This window comes from Haliotis asinina, chromosome 6 (assembly GCF_037392515.1).
Source record: "Haliotis asinina isolate JCU_RB_2024 chromosome 6, JCU_Hal_asi_v2, whole genome shotgun sequence".
NCBI classification, from domain to species: Eukaryota; Metazoa; Mollusca; class Gastropoda; order Lepetellida; family Haliotidae; genus Haliotis; species Haliotis asinina.
The window spans coordinates 6,831,145-6,850,208 of NC_090285.1; the positions used below are offsets into that span (position 1 = coordinate 6,831,145).

At 37.6% G+C, this 19,064-nt stretch overlaps 1 protein-coding gene across 2 annotated transcripts in view; it reads left to right on the top strand.

Moving 5' to 3' along the window:
• LOC137286909 (spondin-1-like) overlaps window positions 1–19,064 on the top strand; it is a 42,857-nt gene continuing 23,793 nt past the window's right edge. The window contains exons 1-2 of one of the 2 annotated variants that reach the window (XM_067818931.1): window positions 1–163; window positions 12,050–12,116. In XM_067818931.1, coding sequence (XP_067675032.1) covers window positions 12,050–12,116 — 67 coding nt within the window. In that variant the 5' untranslated portion in view covers window positions 1–163. The remainder of the gene's footprint in view (window positions 164–12,049; window positions 12,117–19,064) is intronic. The other variant, XM_067818932.1, reaches the window with a different exon arrangement.

A 19,064-nucleotide genomic window follows, 5' to 3' on the forward strand; every position in this document is an offset into this window, starting at 1 on the left:
ACCAGAGCCGTGACGTCACGAGGTGCGCGCGCCCGTTCGCCCAGCTCGTGGAGGCTATTTATATTCTGCAGTTCTCGTCTGCTTCCACTGAGCGGCGACGGAGGATTCATCGAGTTTGCCACGGCGGGTAAGCAAGTTGAAGAGGAAAACCGCTGTATACAAGGTATAAGTCGTTATTGATAGACTTTACATCCTTTGTTTCAGTTTCCTTGTGTGGTGAAACGCAACCTGGTGCTACGATGGAGAAAGAGCGATACGCTCCCTTTATTTACCTGGTGGAGCAATTATTTCCCTCTCCACACACCGACTATAGATGGCTCCTCATTTCGCTATTTGATAATTCTCTAAAATAATATTATTTTTTATTTCTTCAAGGTGAATATGACAACCATGTTAAATAAATGTAAATGGGTTTTGAAAATATTTCAAGTTCTGTTTGCTAATAAATAAATGTTCGGAAACGCATATTGAGACACAGGTCTTAGTACCGTAAATGTGGTGATTATTGACACACCGTATAGCGCAATGTCATCAACGTTAGTATTTAGTCCCAAACCATTAAATCTCATTGCTTTATAGTATTGTATACGTGTTCATGGGTAAAGTTCCAATATTGTTTGTTAGGTTTTTACACCTTTTACTTATTTACTTATTTATTTTGTAAACTTCCACTCTAAATTAAAGAGAAAAACCTTTGGTTATTTTCACATATGTGTGTAAATAGATTAGTTTTAATTTTATTTTCAAGTGTTTGATTTGTCACCTTTACTGTTGATAATTCAGACAGTATTTGAATAAACATACCCAGTATATTCTAATGATTGGTCAGTCCTTCATGCTTCTCTTTGTTTGAATTAAACCTTTGATAAGAACTTGGTTTTATGTTTTATTAAATGTCCTAATCATTGACCAATTAACACAGAAACGTCTGTTAAATACAGACTTGAAATATTTACAAAGTCATGGAGACTAAAGGGTGCTGGGAAATGTGCACTCGAACATTTCAAGAACACATTACTGAGAAAAGGAGTGGATACAAGCATAACTTAATGTGTTTTTAAAGAAAATGTTGTCCTAATGTTTGCACTAATAGCAGTAATAATACAAGGATTGTAAACCATTTTAAAGAAAATACCATGCATGGTTAAGCATGACTGTTTAAAAGAGATGATAACTTTGATAGTGGAGGGTGATAGATGAGTTTTGTGAGTGGTCTGTCACTGTAATGACTGGCTTACCAAGACGCTTTTTCTGTCCCAGTGATGATTTAAGGGAGATGTCTTTGTCAGACAGCTCCTTAAACACTGACAACACACAATGCTTCTTGATCATAATCACCAAAAAATGCGAAAATATTGGAAATGATGAGTATAATGTATTTTGATTGAGCTGAGACAGAACGATGGGGTAGCCTAGTGGTTGAAGTGTTCTGCTTTGAAGACCCTGGTTCGATTCCCAACATGGCTACTCTGTGTGAAGCCTCTTTCTCTTGTCCCCCACTGCCATACTGCTTGAATATTGCTAAAAGTGGTGTAAAACTGAACTTACTAAACTGGGACCACAGTAATTTTTATATCTCATTACCAGTATATTTGAAAAGATAGGTTCAGCCTTTGAATGAACCGAAAATATGATTGTTGGTGACATTTAAGCATTGATCTGATGCTAAACAGATTCTGAGTCAGATAAATGAAATATTTGAAATTGGTCGAAAACCATGTTGGTTTTACATTTTTGATGTTCTGAAAGGATTAGAAATAGTTTCACACCATTGTTGATAATACAAGTCCCTCTGAGATAACATTATCAAGTTCTTATGATGGGAGTCTTGTTCCTAAAAGTATTTGACTTTAAAACAGTGCGAAATGATGCACTAGTTGGTCATGAAGTTTCTTGTGACAAAACAAAATACAATATATTTTTCTGTATTCACGCGATACACTTGCTAAATTACTTCTAATGCTTTGACATTATTGTGTAAGTTGAATGTTGCAAAACAAATTGTAATAGTGTTTTAAGTTTACTACCGAAAATTGCTGTGATCTACAGGTTTTCCTGAGGAACCTAATCTAAAATAATTGTGGTCCAGTTGTTTCCACCCGATTAGATGGGAATCTGCATATTACAGCATTTATCATATTTTGACCTTTGTTTGACCGCTGCAAACTAAAGAGGTTTCCATACTATTTGGGAAAACATACTCACTGTGTTTCCAGACCAGTCTAATGAGATTTCCAAACTGGGTTTCAAGACATATGAACATATAAGTTTCCGTACTCTTTGCATTTCCAGATTAGCTGGCGTTTTGTTTGAATAGGGTCTCCAGAAAACACAGGTTTCCTCAGTAACAAGATAAACAGACAAACTGGATTTTCATACCAATAGGGTGTCCAGAAAACAGGGGTTTCCTCAGTAACCAGGTAGACAAACTGGATTTTCATACCAATAGGGTGTCCAGAAAAATAGGGGTTTCCTCAGTAACAAGGTAGTCAGACAAACTGGATTTTCATACCAATAGCGTGTCCAGAAAAATAGGGGTTTCTAAGTAACAAGGTAGGCAGACAAACTGGATTTTCATACCAATAGGGTGTCCAGAAAACAGGGGTTTCCTCAGTAACCAGGTAGACAAACTGGATTTTCATACCAATAGGGTGTCCAGAAAAATAGGGGTTTCCTCAGTAACAAGGTAGTCAGACAAACTGGATTTTCATACCAATAGCGTGTCCAGAAAAATAGGGGTTTCTAAGTAACAAGGTAGGCAGACAAACTGGATTTTCATACCGATAGGGTGTCCAGAAAACGGTTTCCTCAGTAACAAGGTAGACGAACATACTGGATTTCCATACCAATAGGGTGTCCAGAAAAAAGGGGTTTCCTCAGTAACAAGGGAGACAAACTGATTTCCATACCAGTAGGGTGTCCAGAAAAAGGGGTTTCTTCAGTAACAAGATAGACAGGCTAACTGGATTTCCATACCAATAGGGTGTCAAGAAAACACAGGTTTCATCAGTAACAATGTACTTAGGGGAAGCTGGATTTCTTTAACAACAGTGTGTCTCCCACAACCCCCACACCCCAAAAATTGAGAGTCTTTGCAGTAATGAGGTATACATACAAGCTGGGTTTCCATACTAAGAGGGTGTCCAGAGAAAAAAAAGTTTCCTCAGTAATGAGGGATACAGACAGACTGGATTCTTTACTGACAGGGTGTGCAGTAAAACAGGGTTTCCTCAGTAATGAGGTATCCACACTGTCTGCATCCGGAAAAATGAGGTTTTTTCAGCAGTGAGGTATACATAGACAAGCAGGGTTTCCAGACTGACAGGGTGGTAAGTAAAGTAGTGTTTTACTAGATAATGAGTTTAACAGCCCAGCAGGGTTTCCATACAGACAGGGTTTCAAGAAAAGTCGGGTTTCTTCAGTTAGGAGGTATACGGACCAGCTGTGTTTCCATACTGTTATCATCATAATCCCTGTAGTCATGCAGAAACTTTTGAGTTAACATTTCATTATTTACTGTCATGTTGACATGAGATTATGTTTGAATATTGGGGTCAGATTTCAAAGGTCCTTTCTTTTATTGGACCCTGTGTTCTTCTGACATTTGTTGGAAACATATTTTATGGTAGTCAGATGTTATATAGGTCAGGTGTTTCTGCTGCTAGTTTCATATTCTCTACAACTTTACTTTCAGTTAAAGAATTGTACAACCCAGTGCTTGATACATGTATCAATTGTTGTCAGTTAAACACATTTACAGTTATCTATGGTTTAGCATCAGTCACAAGGACTGCATTTGGACTGCTTAAATTTGTGGAAGAATAAATACTCGTATTGCCCAGGGTTTTCCGTTTTCTTTAAAATTGGTGGGTCATTTTGACATCTTGGCAGCAGGAAAAAAATTGGAGGCTTGAGTAAACAGACCATGAGTAACAGGTTATGACTGAAGTGAGGTCTCTGAAATGAACATATGGTTCCAAAGTTAGTTTTGAAAAATATGATATAAAGGCAACCAGACTTTGTTCGTTTTCTGAAACAGTCATTTAGACTTGCCACATACTGTAGACTTACATGGGCAATGCTCAGTATATTTGTTTCAGGATCAGTATGACAGAATATAATGGTTCTTCACTTTCAGTAAAAAATGAAATGTTTCAATTTAAGTATTGTTGTGAATTGGTTAAAATCTCACAATTGATGATTGGTTCTTTACAATCAATGAATCATTGAAAGTAATTGGATGGCATCATTTGTCAAATGTTCCTGGATATAAGTTTGTTAATGGAATGAAATGTACAAAATTATGTATAGTTCTTTGGGTTTTTTAAAAAACTGTACAAAATGCATTTGCAGAGGGATAACTATGGTATGTTAGAAACAAAAATTTCCTGGTGTTTTTAAGATAACTTCAATTATGACTTGGAACATGCTTGTAGTGCATATGAAATGTGTCAGAGACAGACAAAACCAACTTCGTGATAAATGTTGTCAAAAATTGTTTGCATTTGATTTTGAGAAAACATCAACTGTTTGGTCATTTAGTCATTGCGATCAATCTTTGATTTTTTCAGTCAGTTGAACCGCTGCTATATTTAAGGAGGAGATAACTGAACATCTTGAAGTTAGGTTTCCAGGTTACATGCAACTGTTGATAATATCCTGGATATATGCATAATAATACCCTGGCATTGTCATATGTGACAATAGGTAGAAACAAAAAGTTTCTTCTGAACTCTTGGAGCAAGTAACAGAGAAATTAGAATAGCAGTAAATCTAAATATATTCACAGACCAGAGACAGTTGATTTAATTTGCTACTTATGCTGAAGTTCACCCCAAACAATTGACATTCTTTCCTTCCATTCTAACTGTCCACTAGGCACATTGATAAGTATTTCATCGTTTCGAATCTCCATAAACATTGATAAAGACCAGTTGTTCTACAAAAGCCTGGGAGACATGCTAAAGTGTATCAGGTGCTGCAGGTGTAGTTGTGCTGTATTGTCATAATATATAGTATTCCCAGAAATTATTGAGAATCATGTTGCGTCATGTAACTCATTACGTTTATTAACTTCTGGCGTTTTACTTACATAAAGATGTTAAAACATCATCCTTTTACAGTCTCAGTCTTGTTTTTAGTACTTTGTTAGACCTCCTCACTCAGCAATGCATGCCTGAATATGCCTAGGCACACTACCCATCAAAGTTTGTAGGTAATCGTGTGACAGGGTATCCCAATATTGGACCACCTCGGCCTTCATATCTTCAATATTTCTCAGTCCCTTTTGGTTTATTCTGTCCTTCATGACTCCCCACACATTCTCAATTGGGTTTAGGTCTGGGCTGTAACTGGGCCAGTCTAAAACTTGAACATTTTCGCCCGACAACCACTGTTTTGTGTAGCGCGCAGTGTGTTTTGGGTCATTATCATGCTGGAAAATCCAATCATCTTCATACAATGTTTGTGCTGTCGGAAGAAGGTGACCATTTAGAATGTCAACGTATCTTTCTTTTGTCAAGTTTCCCGTGAAAACACACAATGGCGTCACTCCGCGAGCCGATATGCCACCCCACATGTGAAACTTCGGGCTGTGTTTTTGGTCGCTGGTAGATAGGTTTGACAGTATCTTTGGTCTAAATTTTCACACAATTAGGGAAAAGCCAAACAGAACTTTTATCCGAAAAGAAAACATTATCCCAATCTTGATTTTCATGAGCCCGACAACAGTTTAAACGTTTTTTCCTTTTGTGCATCTTTCATCAACGACGAGGGAATTCCACGTTTTTTCACCCAATTAAGTCTCTGTAATTCCTGCCTAACTGTTTCATTGCATACCTGAGGACTTCCTCTGCTAATCATTTCATTTCTGATGTTCTCAACACTTTTCAATTTGCCCCTACTCACAATCTGCCCAAGTCTTCGGCGATCCACAACACTGAATTTCCTAGGCCGACCTGCCCCTGCTTTGTGCTCTATCCCGGTTCCTGTTTGAATATTCTTCAAAGTTCTGTATACTGTAGACAGAGGAATACCATGTCTACAAGCTAACACTTTAGCATCAGCCTCATCCCTTTCAAAATCATCTGGAATGAGCTTTCTTTTCTCTCTTGCTGTAAATTCTGCCATGTCAACACAGGAAGCCATCTGCTCAGACAAGGGAGATTACTCTTGACGTAATGAGCTGCCTTCTAAGCCTTCAAGAGTTGTCTCCCTTATTTAGTATGCTTAGTGCATAGTGAAAGCCCTTTTTCCAATCTTAGCATCATTAGAAAAAAAACAAAGATTTTCTCAATAATTTCTGGGAACACTGTAACTTATGTTATACACTTAAAGAGAATATTTTACATATTGGTTTGGAATTGGGTTGTACCAAATGAGCAGTTAATTCCTGAATCACCTAAACCATAGATGTAGTGAGATGGGTTAAGCACAATGTGGAAAGGTTAGTGGCTTGCTTTGCTTGATCGATCACTCACTCACTCACTCACTCACTCACTCACTCACTCACTCACTTACTCACTCACATGGCCTTAGTCATAAGAGGACCAATGAATTGTAATGTAACTTAAAAACTAATACGCATAACATATTCAATGAAACACTGGTCATACTCAAAACATATACCAACTCTGTGAGGTTTGTGCATAATTTTTGTCCTAATAGTAAAAAAAAGTTGTTTAACAAACTACCATTACAATATTGACACAGCTCACTGTTTATTGCGAGGGAGGAGCGCAGAGAAAGGCAGAGCCAGGTGTTCAAGAAGCACATGTATAAGTACCGAGAAAGTTATATATTCATTAACCTGTGCTGTGCTGTCTCCATGCTTCCTCGCACACCTGGCTGTCCCTTTCTCTGTACTCTTTCCCTCGTAACAGATAGGGAACTGTGTCAATATTTTTAATAATTGTTTGTTAAAGAACTTTTTTATTTAAGGAAAAATATTCTGCAAAAACCTCACAGAGTTGGTATGATGTTCTGATTATGATCATCGTTTCTTTGAATATGTTATGTTTATTTGTTTTCAAGCCAGACTGCAATTCATCGGTCTGCTTTTGAGCCAGACAAACTATATAGACTTCGAATCTGGACTAAGCATTGCAGGCAGGGCAAGGCACTAGGGAAAAATAATGTGAACAAGGACTGAAACAAAGTAGAGAAAGTGATATGGTTCTGGGAATGGGAGGCCACCATATCCACACTGTGTCAATAATCTAAGTTCCTTTTCACTTACCAAATGGCTATTAATCAAGCAGTAGGATGCCATGTTAATCCTTCTTGTTCATGGACACAGATTTTATTTGTTGTTTGTCATCCTGAATGCTTATGTTGTCATATGTGTGTAGGTTGGATAATATTAATTATGTAATCAATGTCATATAATTTCAGTCTCATCCATTTTGGGGTAGGCTGACAGCCATGGAGAGTTCAGGTGTTGTCTACAGGCAGGAGCCCTAGGGCATCACCGTTATCATACTGTACTGACTGGGCACATTGTTGTTTAGATGAACAGCTAGTCTCTAAAATGAACATATTTTACAGTAAAAAAGGTTCATAGTGAAAAAAATAAAGTGTAATGAAAAGGAGCCCTGACAATTTTTTTCATTGTTAATTTGGAACCATACATGTTCGTCATTGAGAGAAGTCCGAGTGGAAATCTAAATTTATACAAGACTTGCATGGGCTTTCTTGGATATGTTTGCTTGAGGGTCTCTATAGCAAACTAATTGTTGTTGCTTTGTACAGTTAGTTGGCTTTGATGTTGGAAATGCTAGTTGCCGTTTCTCCATTTTCCTCACAATGTTGTTTATTGTCTTTTATCGTACTTAAGTGATATATTAATTATTATGATAGAGCACTTACTTGACACCTAATTCAGATTTTGTCAGGCATCCTTCTGTTGCAGTTATTGATTACCCTGCCTGTTAACTCAGCCAGTGCCACATGTTCTCACATGGCACTAATTATGTCAAGTCTACACTGAAGCAAATGGGGGAAGATACTGGTTGTCCTACTAGTCCTGTTTAACTATTCCATTATGTTTTTTCATAGTTAGTTAAACACTGACCGGTAAATATTTTTTGCTGTTTGTCCTGAGGGAGTCTGTACAAGGGATAAATTGTTTGAGGGGCACTTAAAAGGTTGGAGCAGTAAGGAATGGTAGCAATATATAGATAACAACTTCTTTATTACAGTGAGACTGACATTGTGGTTTTAGTTCTAACACTGTTACAGAGATTGGGAAAGGCAGGTGCCATGGGCCATTATGCACATGAAAAGAAAAAATGGCCCATTAAAATTTTGAAGTTTACTATTGATAAAAGGGCAGTGGCCCATTCCATTTTCAGAATATGGCTTATAATCCTGAAAATGGCACATTGTCAAAATTCTCTTTCCCAATTCATGCTGTTATGAAGCAAGGGTTGAACAGAACAAAGATTGAAAGGCATATATGCAGGTATGTGGAAGTGTTTACACAGCACAATGATAGGGTGTAAAACTCTCCAAAATTTCATCCTGATGACTGGGCTGGTTGGATGTAAAACTTGTGTGCCCTGACCAAAACTTACCTGTGCACAACTGAGTTAGGTGCTGTAGTTAATCATCCAACTGGAATTCATCATTTATTTTTATGGGTTTATATCCTGATTTATTATCCTGAAATATGGTGAATATTTTCATATGCATATTTAAATTTAGATACGACCATTTAGCAGGTGGATTTGAGACCCTGGCTGTCCATGTTGAAAATAACCTGCCCGAGCAATCAGACAGGCAGGTATTGTGAATGCTGACTATGAGCATTAGTTTGAAGGAAACCATTTATTCCATTTTCTAAAGCTGATCCAACTACAATGATATTAGTTTTGCTGATCCATCTCATTGTTCACTTCCTTTTGTGTTCGGAAACTGGTTATGTTAAAAAAAAATGGTAAATTTTCTGATAATTTATTCATTTATAAAAAAGAAATTTTATTGCAGTTGAATAAATTTTCTTTTTTATTAAGATCAGACCAATATTTTTTTTCGTTTTATGTATCTGATGATCATATTTTTTTAAGAATAAAACTAAAAATTGATTTTCCAAACTCAAAAATCAAAATCCTAATGTTGATGGTATTAGTGAAATATCATTGAAAACAGAATGAAACCTAAATTCACTCAATATATTCATAGTTGATATAAACAAACCAAAAGAGTTAACTTGGAAACTCGTGTGGTTTTTGCTTTGACTGGAGATTTTTAAAACAAATTTTTCCATCCTGCTGTAGGTTTTCTGAGGACAAAGCTCTATACAATGAAAAGAAAAATGATCAGGGCTAATAAATAAGTTAGCAGAAATTTTGCAAAATTTTGTCCTGAATATCAAAGCCATCAAACAAGACAGACATCCTGGTTCTGTTCTGACACTTAAAGGGGATGTTTGGCTTATATGGCTGAATATTATATAACATTCCTGTGATGACATGACCCAAGCTATATGAGAACAACTTGTGTGTTGTAGAATAATGTGGAATGTTATGGCGATAATAGAGCTATCGTCTACATCAAATGAATTATGATAGCTTTCCTGGAGACATGTCATGACCAGACAGTTAACATGGCCTGTACCGCACACTCAACACAGTGTTGACATTTAGCATTTCAAACAATTTGTGTCAAACCGGATCTAGCCAAAACATCAGCACAGGTCCAGACAAATAACCCAAAGTTCTCTGAACTAGTTTATTGCCCAATTTGTTTGTGGGCAGAATCAGCTGCAACATTCATTGTCAGTATGGAGGGGTAATCAGTCTTTTACCTTCATCTACAAAACTGAGACTCAAGTCGAACACAACTAATTTCAAGGATCCTCACCGGAAACATGTCTGCTATGATGAAATGAAACTATGTAACTTACTTTCAAACAGAGCATACCACATTTCTTTTTAACTGTTACATAATTTCTGCATACTGGCTTGTAATGGCATCAAAATGTTGCTACATAATGACCACAGAATCAGCTACAGCCACAATATATTTTGATCTATGTATATGATTATTTATCATGCACAATTGTGTTCCACAGGAAATATTGATTATCTGAGATCGAATGATTAATGCCCAGTGATATTATTTGACAGTAGATTTTGTACAAAACCCTGACACCATCTAATACATAACTCGTAATGCTATGACATAAAAAAATCTGATGTCGCTGTGCTATGACATCAGTGCACACAAGTCTAATGGCAGCACCATATTCAGAGATGCTCATTTTTCAGTGATAACTAATGAAGAGTGATTTTGATGAATCTTGTCTTTGTGTCTTATCATTTCAAATGTATCATCATTTGTTGATAAAAGTAAAAATACCCTTGGCAAGCCTTGGATATTTGTAACATTATCAACTCGTGATGATATGTTTAATACCAAGAGACACTTGAGTGAAATTCTCTATGCAGTTTTAAAGTTTTGCACCAAAATAATTAAATGTTACTTCAGATTCATGAGTCTTCAAGTAGTAGGATAATCAATAATACAAGCATTTACATTGCCCATAGAAAGTGTGCCCAATGGAAATTGATCAAAATAATCCCCAACTACTATTTTGTGAATATTTACAACATTTTACAATTGGGTATGCTTTTCGTAAGAGGCGACTAACGGGATCGGGTGGTCAGGCTCGCTGACTTGGTTGACACATGTTATCAATTCCCAATACGCAGATTGATGCTCATGTTGTTGATCACTTGATTGTCTGGTCCAGACTCGATTATTTACAGACTGTCGCAATATAGCTGGAATATTGCTGAGTGTGGCGTAAAACTCACTCACTCACTCACTCATTTTACAGTTGCTTATTTGGAAAAAAAAGGTAAAGTTTTGAATCTTTTGAACTTTCGGACATTCTGCAATGATAATGATATGTGCTGTACAGACAAAGCTTTTGACAAATTAACTTCTTTTCTCCGAACATACTGACAATGAAACACAGTGAGATTCTGTTTATGAAATACGGAGTTCATTATGGAATTTCTTATGCCTGATTAAAAGTGATTTGGAGTTTTGAACAGGATTTAATTAACATGGCTACTGACATAGTTTCACTTGCACATGGGGCAGTGAGGTAAAAAGGAAAATGGAAACGTGCGCTCATCACACTAAATATCCAGATTTGATTCCCCACATGGGTACAGGTGTGAATCCTATTTCTGGTGTTGCCGTCATATTGCTGTAATATTGCTGCAAGCAACCTAAAACTAAGCTATGTAATCACAGACACCTTGTTTTGCTGGGTGTCTTTGCTTCAGTTCTGAATGTTTGGCATGTGGTTTAACAACTACAGCTGTTAGTGGCTTTTCATAGTATGGGAAATATGAATATGGGGCTGAGTGCTACATATAGAGTGGCTGAGGTCTTTGTGCTATAAGTTAAACACATTCTTGATATGTGAATGTAGTTATACATCGCCATTTTAATATTGCCAGCAACCAATTGGTAATAAATGCTTGTTCATGGCATGAGAGACAGTAGCTGTCATTCAGATCAAATGTCCATTGCTAACCTGTGAATGGTAATAACACAACATGCAACATGGAGATAACTCAAGTCCAAGCAAGACACACTTAACAAGATGAATGTTAGAAGCTCAAATATTGGATTAATACTCTTCAGCAATATCTTTAAGAATCATTGTTGGAATCTTGATTGAGTATGTTTTACTCTGCTTTTAGCAATATTCCAGCAATATCAAGATGGGGACACCAGAAATGGGCATCACTCATTGTACCCATGTGGGGAATCAAACCCAAGGGACTTCTTTCTTGAAGCATCCTTTGGTGGTGTTGCTTGTGTCACTATGTGTAGCTGTAATTCCCATTCAGTATGATTGCACTAAGGTTACCTCTGTGACCTAAGATCCCATTAGTGCTATGTGAAAGGAGGCCCAGCCCTTCAGCATGACAAGCAAATGCTTCAACCATTTTGCTACCCCACAGCGCCGAAGCTCAGAACCTCCGTCACAGTTGTCAACCTGATCAGACCTTTGTTTTTTTTGTTACAGATGAAGACATTGTCGACTCTGGTGGTGTTGCTTGTGGTCCTTGTGGCTTCAGTGTCTGCTGAGCACAGTATGTAGTTTACTTTATAACTTTTGTGTGTGGTGGCAGTGTTCCCGATAGCATTCTAATTTATCGGTCCCTGGGACCGGAAGCAATAAAATATACCAGTCAGTTCTAAAGTTTTGCCGGTCCTATAACTATCACAAATAATAAAAACGTATTCATTTGCATTTACCAGTTTTATTCTTCTGTCATCGTTAGAATAGTCCAGATTATTTTCTCACAGGACAGACTACAATCTTTGTTTCTTTCTACTCTGGAACATGGCTTTTGCCATTGCCAAGTCATGTTCACAGACACTGTGCATATTTAATGTCATCGGATTGTTCAACCTTCACTCAGAAAGTCTATTTCGACTGGCACTGTGTATTCTATTTTGTACGCTGAAATCATGTTCAGCTGGAACACTGCTGACTGGTATGGATAACCCTATATGGGCCAGATTAACATAATCAGGGAAAGTATCACCATAATCCTGGATGAGTACTTTGCATGTTTGTGAAAATGTTGTGCCAAGGCCAGTGACGACACGAACTGAAGGAAATCCCACACAGTGCGCTCTCTGCTGATTGGCTGATTATCAGGCAATTCTGTGACGTCATTCACAGGACTAAAATGGCCTGACAAGACTGAGGGATTCCCTGCCATACTCTCGTAATTCGTCAGCATTTTGGAGAAATTTACTGGGGTTTAGCACCTGATCAAGTGCAAAGAGAACAGACATAGAGTCCTGTGGAAACTGGCGACGGAGAGAAGCAATGAGATCTTCAATGAAACCAGGCCTCTTTGCTTTGAATGCTATGGTAAATATCTCGTTAGCGTAAGCCAGCTTGATGTCACGAAAGGTTTCGTCAGCAATATTGTTCATAAAGCCTTGTTCAAAGATGCCTGTCTCTGTCAAGGTCTCGAGGCATGTGATTGTAGAATTAACCATTGGGTGAATCTGAGATAAGTTCAAATCGTCTCACTGAAACATTGTAGCAGAGTACTCATACAATTTGTGTAGTTCATTCAGTGTGTTGCGATATTCAGGCATAGATTTTGACAGCTTTACCACATCTTGCGATGCCAGTGCCACTCTGTGCGCAATGCAGTGCACATGTACTAAAATGGACAGTCACTTGTTCTAAGGCAAACTCCAACACCATTTCTCACACCTGTCATAATGCTTGCCCCATCTGAACCGAGGCCTACAATTTTATTCAAACTAATTCCCCTTTCAGGCATTATTTCCTGTATCTTTTCCCTGATCAAGTGGGCAGTTCTTCCACTGACAATAATATTTCCTAGAAAAACAGTTTCTGCTTTTCCACCAATCACAGCATGAACAAACATTATCAATTTTTTATCGACAGTGATATTAACAGTTTCATCTATTATTAGTCCAATGAATTTACTTTTGGAGAGTTGTTCTTATAAGCATTCCAGAGTAGCGTCTGCAAGAGCTGTCTCCATTTCATAGACTGATTCACCCTGAGAGTAAACTACACTGCTGAGTGACTGACACCCAAGTTGTTTTTGCAATTCCAAAATACTTGAAAATTTACTTGCAGGAATATTTACCTGTGCTAAAAACAGAACTGTTCTCATCATAGCTGATAATGGGTCGTCTGTCTTTTCTTTAGCCGCTGTCATGTGAGCATTCATAGTTTTTCTGTTTGAATAAAACAAACACTGCATCTCTGTGACTTACACTGTCTCTATGTTCTTTCATTGCAGACTTCTGCATATTAATGCAGCTTTTTGTAAAGCCATGTTTTTGATGCTGCCTCACATATCCTGCAGTACATTTTTTCGTTGTCCCCATAACGCAACCACTGAAACCCATTCAGCCAGTCCTCCTTGAATGTTCTTGTTTTAGATGTGTTTTTTTTTTTTTTTTACTAGACTCCTGTTCGGATTGTCCATCGATACATATTTCTGCGTCACTCTTGTCATGACTGGTTTTCCTTTTACCTGAATCAGTCCCTGCTTTGCCCCTGAAGAAAAAGTTTAAATTTGTCTGCTTGGCTGCCATGCTTGTGTTAATAACCTCAAAGCAAAGTTGAATGTATAAAGAAACGTTTTGGTTCGAGACTACACTGGCTACTATGATCTAAAAATGGTATAGTGGGAAACCCAGTTTCGTTTTCAACAAACAACGTCAGTTGAGTAATAATTTATTTTAAAACTCAGAAGCATTTTATTCAAAGAAGATTTGTGATGGATTTTTAATGTGAGCTCTCAAATTGAAACTGCTGGTTCTTGGGACTGGCGGACATTATACATACCAGTCCTTGTGAAATTTTACCGGTCACATACCGGAATTTACTGGTTAACGGGAACACTGGGTAGTAAGTCTATATTGCTTTCACCAACAGGTTCCTTGTGTGCTTAGAAGAAACTCTGCACAGCTAATTAGAGATTTATTTTTACTCTAATTGTCATGTTGCTAAAATATTGACCTCCATAAAAATCTTCGACTACCTATGTATGTAACAACAGGCAACTAATGGGATCAGGTGGTCAGTCAAACAGATATGGTTGATGTATAATACCCATCAAAAGTATAGACTCACTTATAGCACTCACCCTGTGTGCGTGTGCGGTATTGGCAGAGCCTTTGCTTTGGTATACCATAATGCGATCCAAAAATGCTGTATGTTTGCTTTACATACTTTTTATCATATCAAAATGTTCATTCAAAATAGGACCCGTGAAGGTCCCGGGGTAGAATAGGCCTTCAGCAACCCATGCTTGCCATAAAAGGTGACTATGCTTGTCGTAAGAGGCGACTAACGGGATCGGGTGGTCAGACTAGCTGACTTGGTTGACACATGTCATCGGTTCCCCATTGCGCAGATCGATGCTCATGTTGTTGATCACTGGATTGTCTGGTCCAGACTCGATTATTTACAGACCGTCGCCATATAGCTGGAATATTGCTAAGTGCGACGTAAAACTAAACTCACTCACTCATTCAAAATAGCAAAGATAATGGTTATTGGATTCGATTTTATCAAACAGTGGAAGGTTTGGCTCCTGTTGTCAGAGGGCAGTGGGATAGCCTCATGGTTACAATGTGTGAAGTCCATTTCTGGAATCCTCCGCCATAATATTACTGGAATATTGCTACAGGGTGCGCATGGGCCTGAAAAAGGCCTTAAATTGGACTGTTGCCTTGAAAAGACCTTAAATTTAGCATTGACTTAAAAAGACCTTGAATATCAAAATATTGCCTTGAAAAGGCTGTAAATTTGATCTTAAAGATATTTAAAAAAATAGATCTAATACAATATGTTATTGAAACGTAAAAGATTGGAAGTTGAACAAGAACCATAGTCTACTTCCTACTTGTTACGCGCCCCTACATCAGCATAAGTAAACTCGGGTTTACATGTAAACACGGGTAAACACAGTTTACATGTATGCATTGACTAATCACAGTTTGCTTCGTCACAGTTCGGGAAACCATGAACATTCACGGAAATACATTATAAGTTATCACATCGTGTTGAGGGAAATACAGGGTTTTATCAGTCCCGAGTAAGGTTGTATTCCCCCGGCCAGAGGTGAGTATGCAGTACACCAGTTGATTTGGGTGACCTTGAGCTTATTTTCAAGGTCACCATGACTCTTAAACCACTTGTCTAGCACGTCTGATAAACTGTTATACCCAATGTCTTCAAATTTGGTGATAGCCTACATTGGGGGATTACATAGACATCAGTTTATTTGGGTGACCTTGACCTTCTTTTCAATATGACCACGAGACTTTGTTCACTTTTCAAACTTATGTTACATATCTCATAAAACACTGCAAATGATGTCTTCAATTTTGTCGACATGATGATGTTATAAATATTACAGTCTTCTTCAGTGGCAAGGGACATTGCCACATTAGTGGCACACACTTCTTGTTTTTGTTTTGAAAATTGCACAAAATGCATTTTCAGATTTCACATCTTGAAGGACTGGAGCCTTTAAGATAAATTCATTGATGGTTTGAAACAAGCATTTAATGGCACAGACAAAACCAAACAAGTGATAAATATTGTTAATGCAAAGAAATGTTCATGAATTGTTTGTGTTCGATCATGAGGAAACAAGATCAATTGCTTGGTCATTTGGTCACTGCGACCAATCTGTGATCATTTCAATACATTGGACCACTAACTATCAGAGTTAAAATTCTTCCAAAAAAGTACTTGTGGGGAGCTCAGAATGTGACTTTTTGAAACTCATTTTACAGGGGCAATCATAATTTATTCTCATTTGGGGATGGGGGTGATGATGATAATAATGGAGTTGCTTGCACAATGTGAATGCCTTACCCCCCTTAAAATTAATGCACTGAGTAAGTGACCCTCCCCTCCTTGTCATGTAATTCACCATCATCATCATCATCATCATCACACCCCTACTCCCAGCCCCACCCCCTCACCACCACCACCCATGCACACACACACAGCCATAAATTATGAACGGTCCCTAAGTTCAGTTTTTGGCCACTAAGTAATAGAGGGACTTCAAGTTAGATGTGCATGTTTTGATGTTGTTTCATGGCATGGTAAACTGCTGTTAATGATGTGCTAATCCACTTCGAAAATGTGTTAATAACACAAGTAATGAGTAGATAAGGTAAAATGATCGTGGAATGACTGGCAGTAAAAAATATTTTCCACAAATTTAGGGGAACCTAACTAAACTTTATTGCATTCGTCTGTTCTAGCATTCAACATGTCTTGAAACTGAAAGACAGTTGTTGAAAAAAAATGTTTACATTCACTATCACGTCTTTAAAACGTTGCATCCCTTTAGCATGAGGGAAACACTTTATGGCCTCCTGGTCCACCACATTACCTTTCCATCTTGGATGGCTTGTGGGTTTCTGTATTTTCCTCCCTAGTATAGATGACATGGCCTGATAAGGGTGAAACGGTATGCTCTTACCCCAGTATGGGATGTATTGTGGTACACGGTTTGGTATGTTTCGGTTTGATACATCAGATACGATCATAATGCAGAAAATTGACTGACAAAATCGTTAGTTTTCAAGAAAATCTTTTGAAAGGTTAATAAAATGACAGTATGAAAAGCAAAAATACAGGATTTTTGGATTGCATGAAGGTATAGCAAACTAAATGCAACATCAGTGGTTCTGCCATATTCCAAATCACCCCTGTATACTGGTAGCTGGAATAGTGTTGAAGGATGAGTTAAACCCAGCTTATGTCCTCTGTTGGATGCTGTTCTTAATATCAGCTGCAACATGAGTACAGTGAAGCCAGTTTCTGGTTTGCCATGACAAACTGATAAAGATTGAATACAGCCAAGGTGGCGTAAAGCAATATTCACTCACTTCTGAATAGGAGTCTGACAGTATACCATGATACTAGTAGAACCCCAGTATTTTATATCGGTTCGGCATACTGCAATGCAGTCTAAAACTTCACTATTTTCAGTTTTTATACCGCATTTCTATCTGGTCATAAAATAACAGTTTTGTTCATTCAAATAACAAAGGTTATAGTTATTTTTTTCCATGATAATAAATGATATAAGGTTTTGCTCTTGTCACTTTTCTGCATGGTGATTTTATCTTATACAGGGTGCAGATACAGAGGGGTGCATGTTATTGAGGAAAAATGGCGGAGTTTCAATGGTCATTTAACAAATTTCAGGACAAAAGTGGGATAGCACCCCAGCACATTACACCACACCACACCACACCACACCACAACCCCCCTCTTTCTCCTCTCTTTCTCATTCCCTTCCTCCCTCTGTCTTCTCTCTCCTACCCCGACCAACAATGATGGACCTATGTCATGTTATGTCATATACCAGAGAAAAATGGAGGAGGCCTTTTACCGCACTACCGTGGTAGGAGTGTACTGTTTCACCCCTACTTCTGAATATTGTCATGACTAGTACTGTTATTGAGGTTAGTGAAAATGTTGAACTGCTTATTTTGTCAGATATTTATCTTACAGAACAAAATGTGGCACTACAAAATGAGCCAATACCTAGTCAGATTTCTTGTGTGTTGTCTATCCCAGCTTATAAAACCTGTTTAACAATCTGCTTGCTGTGTGTTATGCTTCCTTATCGAGGAACTGGTAGGTGACGGTTTAATAAAACTGAGCTGATACGGTCTGGTGAAGTTAAATTAGCGAAACCTCCCATAGAACACATTGTGGATGAAAAATAGAGATACTAAGATGGGCCAGTTGTACTTCATTTCACAGCTGTGTGCCTTGACTTCAGTTTACAACTTAAAAACAGATCAACTGATTTTTTCCAAATCCTGTAGTTAACCCGTCATACTGTCGGTAGGATATTTTGAAACACTAGTTCAGAAAATTATGTTCTCAGTGACAGTTGAATGTAAAAGTGTATATGTATGAAATAGAAACATTTAAAAAGACAATGATGAGAATGTTGAAAGGTTAAATCAACTTATGAATTTGAATTAAGAAACTGTAAGACACAATGTCTTGCTTTTTTGACAATAATTCCTATTGATACAATAAAAGACTCATTATCCCTTACACAGCTTGCTTGAAATCTGCAACCAAAATTGTGAGATGAACAGCTTCCAAACAGATAAAACTTGCCATATATGTAATGTCATTGATATCTCTGTACATTGAAAACTGTTACATGTTTCCTGGCCTGAATCACATGTTGCGTTACAAGATATTGGTAAAGAGCGTTTCATAGGGACTTAACTCTACGGGATTCGCTTGAAATAGAGTTTGGTCGGTAGGGAGCGTGAGAGTCAGTTTAATGCAGTGTTGCATTAACTTGTTTGAACTTCATAATTTCATATTGTAATCTTAATGAGTAATGAGATAAATGCAATATTGATATTTAGAGAAGTGTGGCGTGATAGTGTACCTGTAATAACAAAGATCTGGGACATTGAACATAAAAAAACATAACAATAACATGTAGGAAACGGGAAACAAAAGAACA